Source organism: Sorex araneus, chromosome 4 (assembly GCF_027595985.1).
Source record: "Sorex araneus isolate mSorAra2 chromosome 4, mSorAra2.pri, whole genome shotgun sequence".
NCBI lineage: Eukaryota > Metazoa > Chordata > Mammalia > Eulipotyphla > Soricidae > Sorex > Sorex araneus.
The window spans coordinates 32293517-32306189 of record NC_073305.1 but is presented as its reverse complement, the minus strand read 5'-3'; the positions used below and the strand labels follow the sequence as shown (position 1 = coordinate 32306189).

Sequence of the window (12673 nt, the reverse complement as noted above, 5' to 3'; positions counted from 1 at the left end):
ACTACATGTCTTTTATTAAACTAAAATGTATATATTATAGTTCTTTTGGGCGATATGGAATAGTGTTTTCGTTTTTAGATTTTTCCCTTGCTAGAGTAGAGAACTGATTTTCCTGTATGTGAGCTTGGTACTTCAACCTTGCTATATACTCGTTCTAGTAATTTTCAATGGAATTTCTTCCTTCCTTCCTTTCTTTTGTTCTTTCTTTCATTAGTCCTTTTATTTCTTTGTAATTTTTCTTTAGGCACTCTGGTATGCAATATAGATAATAATAGAGTTTCAAGATTACAATATTTCAACATCTATTTAAGAATTTTTTATTTGCAAAATTATATTGATCTTAAAGAGAGATAGTTATGTTTCTTTTTTTTCCAACATGAAAAAATTTTTTATATTTTTTTCTTTCCAAATTTCCCTGGCTACAGCAGCCAGTGGAGTGTTGAATAGAAATGGCAAGGACAGGCATCCTTGTGGTCAAAGATCTTAGGGGAAAGCAGTCAGAATTTCATTATTAAGTCTGATTTTAGCTATGGGATCTTTGTAGATGCTTTACCAGATTAAAAAAATCTCTCCTCTCCTTTACTGCCTTGTTGAGTGCTTTTGTCAAAGTAGCATTGAATTTTATTGGGTGCATTTTATCCATCTACTGAGATGATCCATAAGTGTTTGCTCTTTATTCTGTTGATAGGGTATATTACGTTAGTTGAGTTTTGGATGCCAAATAGACCTTTCATTCTTTGGAGAGATCCCACTTCATCTATGCAATTCTTTCCCCCTTCCCTTTCTTTCTTTTTCACTTTTTTCTTTCTTTTTTTTCCTCCCTGATGTTCAGAGATCACTCCTGACAATGCTTAGGAGACCATATACATTACTTGAGATTTGAACTAGAGTTAGCTGTGTGAAAAAAAAAAAAAAATATATATATATATATATATATCCTCTTATGATCTCTCAGTGAAATGGTATCACCCTGCTGCACCAGTGCAGTGATACCATTTCACTGAAACTCTTCAGTGCCACCCTCGAGAACATCATGTGACGACTGGAATGGGAAGGAATAGACAGTCGGCAATTACACCACCTCCACTTCGCTGATGACATCGTTCTCATAACACCAAACATTGGCCAAGTGGCACAAATGCTGGCCGACTTCGACCACGAGTGTGGAAAGGTCGGATTGCAGCTGAATCTCAACAAGATGATGTTCATGAAAAACGAGCTGGTCCCTGAAGCTCCATTTGCTCTCAATGCAATCTCTGAATGCAGCAGCTATGTGTACCTGGATCAAGAAATCAACATGAGGAACAGCTTGGTGCCAGAACTGCGCAGGAGGAAGAGAGCAGCGTGGAATGCCTTCAAGAGCGTCGAAGAAGTGGTTAAGAGAACGAAGAACCTCTGACTCCGGGCATATCTTTTCGATTCCACCATTCTTCCTGCACTAACATACGCCTCAGAGACCTGGGCCCTATGCAAACAGGATGAGAATGCTATTCAGGCTTCCCAAAGAGGAATCGAAAGAGCTATGCTAGGAGTATCACGTCTCACTCAAGTTGGAGAAGGAATCTGGAGTTCTGACCTCCGTCGACAGTCAAGAATCAGGGATGCTGTCTCATTTGCCAAGGCATCAAAAATCAGATGGGCCGGTCATGTAATGCAATTCAGAGATGACCGCTGGACTAGATTCCACGGTCTGTTACCGACTGGATTCCAGGGGACGTCAGAAGATCTCGTGGCCGCCCACCAACTAGATGGTCAGATTTCTTCATCAAATCCCTGAATGAACGATTTGAGGCTCTTCCTGTGCCTGGAGCAAGCAGATATCATTGGGCTGCACTAGCACGCGACAGGGACAAATAGAGACGTTACTGGCACCCGCTCGAGCAAATCGAAGATCAATGGGATGACAAGTGATACAAGTGATGATCTCTCCAGACTCCATACTTCTTATTTTAATGCAGAAACTCAGAGCTGTAAATTTACCCCTATGCACTGCACTAGTTATATCCTGTAAATTTTGATAAGCTTGTTTTCATTTATCTCAAAGTATTTCTAAGATTCACCTGTGACTTCTCTTTTGACTTACTTAGGGTCTGTTTTTTTTTTCATTTTCACCAATTTATAAATTTCCTAATGTATTTCTGTTATTAATTTCTAAGTCAAACTCATTATAATTAGGAAACAGATTTTGTACAATTATAATATTCTAAATTCATCTGATTTCATTTTTATGGCCTAGCATATGGTCTACACTAGAGAATATTGCATACACTCTTAGGAGGAATGTGTACTCAGATATGGTTGGGTGCTATTTCACACGGCCATTGTTCATTTATATTTTACCATGTATTGATTCCTTCCTTCTAATCCACATTGCCTCAGACAATTTTCTTTATGACTGAAATACTTCTAGGATTTTATATAAAGAGAGTCTGCTTGCTTGTAGTAAACTGACTTCATTTTTATCTATCTGAAAATGTATTTGTTTCACTTTCGTTCTTTTTTTATATATAATGTAGGGACACTGCTATTTATTCAGCCATTGATTAAAAAGCTGATTGAATTGGACATGAACTCGACTGTAAAAAATACAAAGACGCACTCGCAGAAGGGTGCGATGTGATGTGTGTTGTTTGAGGACTCTCAGGGTGGCGCTCTTTCTCTCTCTCTCTCTCTCTTTCTCTCTCTCACACACACACCGCTCGAATTAGATGCTCTCAAGCCGCTGTGTATGGACCGGATCAGGATGGCTCCTCCTTGTGCTCTGCTTCTGTGTGTGCCGCTGTGCTCTTCTGTCTGTCTCTCTATCTCTGTCTTTATAGTCTCTCCTCTGCTCTTTTCTGACCTCTCTCTGTCTCTGCTTCTGTGTCTTCTCTTTTGCTTCTGTGTCTTCTCTCCGCTTCTGTCTCTCCTCCTTGCTTCTGTCTTACCTCTGCCTCTTCTCCCCTTACGGTCTTAGTTTATATAGCAATTACATAGGGTGGTGACACAAAGGTGGGTTGAACATTAACAAATCAACAAAGAGGGGTAAAACCATTTCTCCAGATTAACAAAATTTCATCTAAGGAGATTACTCCAGATTACTAGGAGATCCGCTCAAGGGTGGGATCCAAACAAGGGTCTGTCGCTTTCTTCCTTCCTCAGCTAGTAATCCACTTAAATAGTAATAGTAAATCTACTTCTAGTATTTCTAGCAATGTCACAGTAAGAGATATCAAACTTAAAGTTTGGTTCTTCCTGAGGACATTCACTATATATTCCAGACCACAGTCCTCAGACCAAGTTAGTCTTCCTAACCCCATCAGGGTCCTAGTCTCGTCATTACTTTTGCATCATGATAGCATTTTTCTGTGACCATGTTCTCAACTTACATTTCAGTATTGTAGCACTTTGGCCTAACCCATTTTGATGCCAGGGTAGCTCACAGCTTGCCACGGGTCCATTCTGTCCCTCATTAGGACCCTGCTTTTGGGGTGCTAAGAACTAAGGGCAACTGAGTTGAGAAAGCAGATGCCCAGGAGTAAATATTATTGGAATCAATCAGCTCCCAAGTTACAAGCATAATATTAACTGTCTTGCTGTGTCCATACAGAAAGAACATTGCTTTAGGGTAAACCAAGTTCCCTGAGGCAAGGCTAAAAGGACAAACTCAATGTTATCCTACACTCCATATTACTTTTTAAAATTTTTTTATTTTATAAGTTAGTTTACGGAGATTTTGTGTCAGTTTTGCTACTTGTTATATCTGTCACTTCTCATTCATGGAAACACCTAACTTCCTTATACTTTTGGCTGCATTTTACAGAGTGATTATTGCCTTTGAAAAATTGTTTGCATGAGATTCTCTGAGTACTTTTTTCTTCAGAAATGATTCAAACTTATTCTTACCATATATGTAGGCAAATGTCCATATCAATCTACTTTAAATCTATGGCTAAAACTCTCTTAGACATCAGTGTTTGTTAGGATTGTAATTCCCATTGAGGACTGACAAATGGGTTCCTAGTACCAGGGCAATTTTTCCAACAGTTCCTTAAAAATGAGAGGAGAAAGTATGTTTAATCCTTGTTCTCTTGGGTCCTGAGAGTTTTGCTTCTCAGATTCCCTGCTTTGTGTACTTCTGTGTCGTGGGGGTGAAGAAGCAATAAGTCTGTCAGCTCTCCTCTCTCTTGTGATCTTTAAATCCCCTTTGGCCAACAAAACCTCAGTGTAACTTTCATAATTCGCCCATATACACATACATAATCCAATACTACTCATGCAAACTATAATGATTCTTTTCTCCTGGGAGGGCACCTGCCATGTCTAATCATTCGAGCTGTGTCAAGTTCTCAGGAAGCAACAGTCCCCAAAGATAAGTTTACTTGGAACTCTACCTTGCACTTTTCAAATCAATGTATTTTACTTTAGTCCCTGAGCCTTACAAAACTGTTATTAATAGGGGCTTTTACATGAAATGCTGTAGTACCACACTGTCCACCAGAGTGAGTCTTCCCTCCACCATTATCCCAGTGTCCCATCCCCACCCTCCTCCCACTGAGTAATCTTCCTACCAAAACCCAGTTCTCAGTTTTCTATCGACTTTGGGCTTTTGTTATTCCCCTACTTAGAGTCATTATAGCCCACATATGAGAGAGATCATCCTGTGTCTGTCACTCTCCTTTTGACTGACTTCACTCGGCATGATACTCTCCAGATCCATCCATGCCAGCAACATGGCACCCACAGAACCACAAGGAGTGATCTCTGAGTCAAGAGTCAGCAGTAAGTCTGAACACAGCATGGCGTGACCCAGAAACAAACAACAAGGCAGATCCGTTCATGTCACAGCAAACTGCACAATGCCATCTCTTTTTTTGTAACTGAGTAGTATCCCATTGTGTATATGTATATAGTGTCTTTATCCAGTCATCTGTTCCTAGGCAGGGATTTTGGCACCATTGTGATTAATGTTTATCTTGCATTTGTATTAAAACATTTAAAAAAAACTTGGCCTGGGGGAGAGATACGTATCATCATAATTTTGTTGCAGATGGGTTATGTGTCTTAGTCAAATAAAACAATTTTTTTTGTTTTGCTGACAATGATAGTGAAGATTTCTTATTCTCATTGGGTGTGTTTTCCCCTTGACTTTACTCTAAACTTAAAGCCACCGGAGGCCTGGCTTTGTCCCTTCAGGGGCAGTGGCTCCAGTGCTTCCCCTGTATCCTGGATTCCTGCAACGAACTCTTTTATGGGTGCTTTAGCATGTGCCCCTGCCTGACTCACTTCATCCATCACACATTTATTTTTTTTGTTTTTGTTTTTGTCTTGGGGCCACACATCGCAGTGCTCAGGTCTTATTCCTGGCTCGTGTTCAGGGATCAGTCCTGAGGGTGCTCAGAGTGATATGCAGTGCTGCAGATGAAACCAGAATTGACTGCATGCAAGGGAAATGCCCTGCCTGCTGTGCTATCTCTCCAGCCCCTTCTGTCCCACATGATTGAGGTCCTCTACATGCCTATATATTGATGTGTTGTGAACCAAGGTACACTGGGCATGGTCGTTGTCATCTTGTCCACACCGGGATTCGTGCAGCAAACACTTGAGTTCATTTTGGGAGGACCCAGTAGACTCTGAGACCAGGAGGGGAGCAACCTTCTGGGTATGGAGACACTTTCCAATAATAGAATCAGCAGAAGGTACAACTTGGGTCTGTGCGGATGCCTTGAATACACATGACCCAGCTCCACCCAAGATAGTGATTTCAAGGACCTAGGTTTGCCAAATTGTCATAAAAATACCCATGTGACTAGAGAATTTGGCCTAATCCAGATGATTGAGTTGATTTTCTTAAAGAAAAACAAAAAAATGGATGAAAACTTTAGTAGAATGGTCATTACCTGGTCGGTCCCTGAGATGAGCACTGTGAGGGAGCTGCTTGCGTCTGCAGCTCAGGAAGCAGCTACAGTTCTGACAGGTGCCTGTCAGAGATGGTGTTCACTGAGGTTAAATGCCCCTGGACTCTGAACTCGGCCTATGCTGTGCTTGTCCCCACACAGGAAAGCTCTTTGTGCTGGAGTCTCCGAATGGCTCTCTGGGCCTGCAGCTGGAAGCAGCTCGGCTTTCCTGCAAGGGCCGGGGCGCCCACCTGGTGTCTGCGGACGAGCTGCGGAGGGTGGTCCAAGACTGTGCCTTCTCCGTGTGCACCACAGGCTGGCTGGCGGATGGCACCCTCGGGTAAGAATGTCAACCTGCGGGGGAGAAGGGGGAAGTTCCCCTTCCCACCCTACTTTGAATCTCTCCCAGGGCTTCTATAGGAGAAAGGGCTCAAGAAATTATCCTATTGATCATATGCGGGATATGAACAAACATAGTGGGGGGATAACAAATGCCCAAAGGCAATAGAAATAAGGGACAAGAGAACTGGTTTACAGTAGGAAACTTGCCACATAGGGGGTGGGGGTGGGACAGGTTAGGGAAGGATACAGTCCAACATTGGTGGAGGGGAGTGGTCACTCTGAAGGAGACAGAAAGCTGAAAGTAAGCATAAAGAGCCTGCCATAGAGGGAAGGGGGAGGGAAATTGGGACATTGGGGGGAGGGAAATGGTCACTAGTGAACGGTCTGTGTTTGGAGCCTTGTATGACTGAAACCAAATCATGAATAACTTCGTAATTTTGAAATTCATGGTGAGTAAATTAAAAGAATGATCCTGTGGAGGATAGGTAAATCATGATTTAAAAAAAAAAACCTGCTGTTGCCAACATAGGCAAGGTAGAAGGTAGAGTGGGCAGTGACTTCTAGAACATTCTTATTTGGACTGTTCACATTTAAAAAATTATTCTGGAATCCCCGTTTCCCACCCTCTCTACCTCTGTTATTTTGAATTTCCCCTTTTAATTTGCAGCACTAATAAACTTAAAATAATACAGATCTATATAAAGTACAAAGTGGGATTCTCTCTTCTCCCATACCTCAGAGGTAAGGAGTTTTAAAAATTTGGCTTATTATTCTTTATCTCCTTTTCTCTGTGCATCTTCCTGCACATTCACATGTATAGAAAGATGGTTTGTGGGTTTTAAAATAGGGCCACAACCAGACAGGGGCAGGTGCCGTCCCTCTACCTGCCCTCTAGGAGCCCCTGCGACCGCCATTTTCTAGAAGTCAGCAACAAGCTTCAGGTACGAGTGGCGGTGGCAACAAACGCCAGGCCTCACAGGACAGGGGAGGAGTGAGCCCTCTTCCCCCCGCCTCGATGGGACTCTGAGATGATGCCACATCTGGTTGCTGTCTACTTAAGCTCCCACACGGCCATGATCCAGAGACACACAAACGAATCTCGGACCCGAGCAACTTGCTGCAGCGGCCTTTTCAGACCCTAATTATTAAAATTTTAGAATTCCAGGGCTGAAGTGATAGCACAGCGGGTAGGGCGTTTGCCTTGCATGCAGCCGACCTCGGTTTGATTGCCAGCATCCCATGTGGTCCCCTGAGCACCACCAGGAGTAATTCCTGAGTGCAGAGCCAGGAGTAACCCCTGAGCATCGCCAGGTGTGACCTAAAAAGCAACCACAAAAAAATCAAATAATAAAATTTTAGAATTCCTAGAGTGACATTATAGTGTATCCATACAAGTAATACAAAACACATTGTCTAGCATTGCCTTTTCGGCAGGTATGGGTGGGAGTGGGACTGGTCTCAAGATATCAAAGGTAACTAAAGTATAGAAAGAGAGTGTTGTGCAAATTGTCTGAAACACAGGCAGGGGGAGGAATGGAATAGGGTGGGGGGTGCTGGAGGTTTTGTTGGTGGAAAACGTGCACTGGTGAAGGGGTGGGTGTTTGATGACTGTATGATCGAAGCTCAAACATGAAAATTTTGTTACTGTACCTCACGGTGAGTCAATTAAAAAAAAAAAGAAAAGAGAAGAAAATAGAGCCACGAGTTCTTTAACATCCTCCACATGAAGCAGTGGAGTCTCTGTCTTTTCCCTTTAAATCAGAGACTGCATAGGAGAGCCTCAGCCTGCAAACTACAGCAAAAATGATGCCCTGTGATTTATGAGATTAGACCTGGATTTCTGGTACTGTCACTGGTGAGATGGAGGAGAGACGTCTGGTAATCCTGCAGTGGCCATGTTGCAGAAGGAGGCCACATAGAGATGATTCATGTAGATACTATCAGCAGCAACTTCAGTGTCCCAGCCAGGAGGCAGCTCATTCATAGAATTATTCTAGCCAGCCACATTATTCTATTGATCTACCACCAGTCTTCCAGGACCTCATCAGTATAGAGCAGAAGCAAGCTAACCCCTGTTTGCCCTGTCTGGGACCCCAACCCATGGATTACTTGGAGAGAAGTCCATCTTGTGGTTAGCTAGGAAAGAACTTCTCAACGGTGCCAGTGCCTGCCTTATTAGCCAGTCTCAAGGAAGTGCCCCCTTCATTCCACAAGGAATGTGAAAGAACAAAATGTGCTCAAAGAATTCCTCTGGTGGATAACAACCCTGGAGATGTCTGAATGGCAGTTGGCCATGGAAAACACATAGTCATACTGACTCACATCTCCACATGCGCCACCTGGGAAGCAACAATTGAACTTAAAGGACACCCCTGACTACTGACAGTGCTTTTCTGTGAATCTAGGCACGTGTCCACCCCTATCCTATTTTACACCCTTGTTCCGAGATAGGAAAGTTGTATGTGCCTGCATAATGTGGTCCAGTATAAATTTTGCCATAATTCCCTGTCACTGTCTTAGATAACCAAGGTATCCAGAAATTCTCTAAGACCAGACTGGAACTAGGGCTCCCTGGTGGTGTATAAGTCAGGACAGGGTCATTGGAAAGGCTTATCCTTTCTAGGTTTGTGGTTAGAGAGGCTGAAAAGTATTCATAGATTTCTATATTGGTTGTCTATTTCTTTTAAAAAAGAAAACATGATGGAGCTGGAGCAATAGCACAGCAGGCAGGGCGTTTGCCTTGCACGCGGCTGACTTGGGTTCAATTCCCACCATCCCATATGGTCCCCTGAGCACTGCCAGGAGTGATTCCTGAGTGCAGAGCCAGGGGTAACCCCTGAGCATTTCTGGGTTGTGACCCAAAAAGTAAAAAAGAAAAGAAAGAAAAAAAACATGCTTATATGATAAGTTTATTAATGACTTTTTAAAATAGTTTTGGGGGTGGTAGAGCACATGGGTAGGGCATTAAGTTTGATCCCCAGCTTCTCATGGCCCCCAAGAGCTACTACTGGTTGTGAACCTACTGAAAATAGATAAATAAAAATAGTCTTTTGTTTTACTGTTTTTGTAGCTAAAAGGGATCTGAAAATTAGTATTTAAATTTTACCAGGGATCTTTCCTGCATAGCCAGTGTCTCCCCCAACCAAATACTATTTGGTATGGTATATATTACAATTGATGAAATGACAGGTATGTAGTAGATTTTATTAGTATCTCCATCAATTTACACTGAATACATATTAAGTGCAGAGGAGTATAAAATCTAGAATTCTCTCCCTTGGAGGGAAAAGAGATGCAATATACAAAAGTGGTAAAAAGAAAGAAGATGCATGTAATTGGAATTCTAAATAGAAGAGAGAAAAAAGTTGGAGCGAAACATATGAGACAACCATAATGAAGAGAAATATCTACATGCAGATATGAGTGGTCTTATCAAGTCCAAGTAGGGCAGGTATAAAAAAAAACCCATGGCATATTCTGAGAACATGGCATATTCTGAGAAAACTTACAATAATTTAAAGGGGATATAACTCAGAAGCCAGGGACACATTCTTTTGTAAGCACCAGGACCCAAATTTAAACCTTGTCATTACATGACCCCCTGGGAAATGCCGGGTACACCTCTAGAGGTATCCAAGCACTGCCAGGTATGGCCCTGCAGGCCTTCAAGCACTTTCAGGGTACCCTTAATGGCACAATACCACAGGGCCAGAGAAGCTCTGCATCCTCCAGCCCTAAGCATTGAAACACCTTATCTGGTTGGTCAAGAATTGCCAAGAATTGCCACTGGAGCCCCTGAGCACTGTTTTGGAGGCCTCCCAAAATTAAACATGAGTAAAAATATTAAAATCAATAGGAATAAAAAGAGAATGCATTCAAAAAAGAAACAAAGAACTGAACAAAAACAGTGAACACATAGGTCAGGGAGATAGCACAGAGTTACCAACCCAACACCATATGACCCCTTGAGTACCCTCCATTGTGGCCCTTGAGGCCCCCAAACACTAGGAGGTGTGGCGCCCTGGTGGCACCTGGCAGTAAAGGGCCCAATCATCCCTGCATCACTGTATCCTAGCATTCAACAGTCAACCTAACTGACTTAGAGTTGCTGTGAGTGGCCCCAGGACCCAGTGAGCACCCTTGGAAGGCAAAATATGGGGGGAGGGGGCAGAGAGAGAGAGCTCAGTGGGCTGAATGTAGGCTTTGCATGCAGGAGGCCCAGGTTCCATTCTTGGCACCACGTGTTCCTTTTAGCAACCCAAGGAACAAACAACATCCCCATCACAGAGCCAGGAGAAGAGGAGAAGCCCTTGAGCACCACTGGATGTGGCAAAAATGGAAGACAATTGAATGATACCTTCCAACTGCTGAATGAAAATTATTGACAATATGGAATTTTATACCCGGTCACAGTATCTTTCAAGAGTAAAAATAAAAGTGAGAAAATTCATTGTATCAGACCTACAACTGAAGAAACACTAGAGGACATTCTTTTTCTTTTTTTTTTTTTTTTTTTTGCTTTTTGGGTCACACCGAGCGATGCTCAGGGGTTACTCCTGGCTTTGCACTCAGGAATTACTCCTGGCGGTGCTTGGGTGACCATATGGGATGCCGGGGATCGAACCCGGGTCGGCCGCGTTGAAGGCAAACGCCCTACCCGCTGTGCTATCGCTCCGACCCCTCTTTTTCTTTTTTTTTAGAGGACATTCTTTAGGCAGGAGGAAATAAATACAGGTGAGAGTCTGGAGTGTGAAAAAGTATGAATGGAATGATTAAATATGTATGCAATTAGAATTATGTAATTTTTAAAGAAAAGATAATGATCACAAAAATTGTATAAAGTCAGAAAGTATTTAAAATACATAATAGAATAGTTTATTTTGAATTACATTATTGGGGAAGAGGACAAAATAATGTTAATTTGAAATAATGTTAATGTAATAACATTTAAGTCAAGGAGGCATTTTGTAATCTCTGGAGCAACCACTAAAAAACAGTAAAAGATTATCTAATTAACAAACCAACACAGAAAAAGAGAAAATCAAGAAAAAAATTTTCAAATAACCCAAAAAGAGAAATCTAAAAAACTAGTTAGAAAGCACTTATAACATGGCAAATTTAATTTCAGAGATAACAATAATTTAATTAAATATAAATAGATTATATGATTTAAAGAGAAAACAAAAATTGTCAGGTGAATTATTTTTAAGATTCTACTATTTGTGGTTTATAAAACATATCACTAGATAAAATAATGGGACAAAAAATCAATTGTGATGAAATTAGCTATATGGACAACTGCATTATATTAAGAATATATTCTACTTGTAGGATGTCATGCTTTGAAGATATTCATGGGGGAAATCTAGATTAATAATGTTGGAAAAGAATGAATTCCATGAACTAATTATCTGTGTTAAGAAATCTAGAAAGAACAGCAAAACAAACTCTCTTAAAAGGGAATAAACCAGAAAAGATGAAGAACATAATTTCATGAGACAGAAAACATATTTGAAGAGGTTATCAATGCATTGGCTCTGAAACTTGAATCAAAACATATGAACTCAGCTTAAGTATTGTTTATGTCTTCCTGATTATATATCTTTGAAGAGAGTTTCCACATTGGTACTTTCAAACACAAACCCCTGAATCAAAAATATCTCTACTGATTCAGCAGTAACAGAAAAGAATTGCTACTTTACGTTTTGGTTAATTCACCTAACTTGACCCAGTGCACTCTTTGTCTATTTCAGGACAACTGTATGTAGTAAGGGGAATGGTGAACAGCAGACCATGAGAGCTGTCGACGTAAAAATTGACAACAACCCAGTTCCTGGAGGCACATACAATGCCCTTTGCATTAAGGATGAAGGTCAGTACTTGTAATGAATTTACAAGATGGGAAAGCACCTTAGGTGGTGTTCTCTAAAAATAAATGAAGATCCATTCATTAAGCACGATTTATCAAGAAGTCTTCCTAAGTCAAGCCAGTGTCCAGGGAGTATGGACAGAGAAATTACAGGGGACAGAGAAATTATGGGGGCAACCAGAGGTGCCATAGAACACAATCTACAGGATGGTGAGGTGAGGAATAATTCTGGCTCAGTCCCACAGAGGGTCTCTGGGATTAGTGCAGGTATCGCAGTTTTCCTGACCAGGAGTGAGGGAGGTGCACCTGCCAGCCACTGGTTATGGAATGCTTCCAGGAGATCTTGATTCCTTGCATCTTCTGAGTTTGGGTTGCACAAGCAGAGGGGTTCAATAGCCTGAGTACCACTGTGACAAAGGGATTCAGGTGCCCACCTGCGCATGGGAATGGTAAAGTTCTCTAGGGATTAGGGAAGACCCCTGCTAGCATCTGCTAAAGTGACTGATGCAGTATGCTCTGCAGTCTTTCTCTGTGGTGGAAACTGCTTAAACACAGAACTTCATTTTTCCCCAAAAGAAAATGTTTA

The 12673-nt window shown here is 41.6% G+C and overlaps 1 protein-coding gene across 1 annotated transcript in view; it reads left to right on the top strand.

The window, feature by feature from the left end:
- The window catches only part of SUSD5 (sushi domain containing 5), a 67603-nt gene that overhangs the window by 9985 nt on the left and 44945 nt on the right, over positions 1-12673 (top strand). The window contains exons 2-3 of the mRNA XM_004603956.2: positions 6039-6216; positions 11972-12090. Of these exons, the coding sequence (XP_004604013.2) occupies positions 6039-6216; positions 11972-12090 (297 nt within the window). The remainder of the gene's footprint in view (positions 1-6038; positions 6217-11971; positions 12091-12673) is intronic.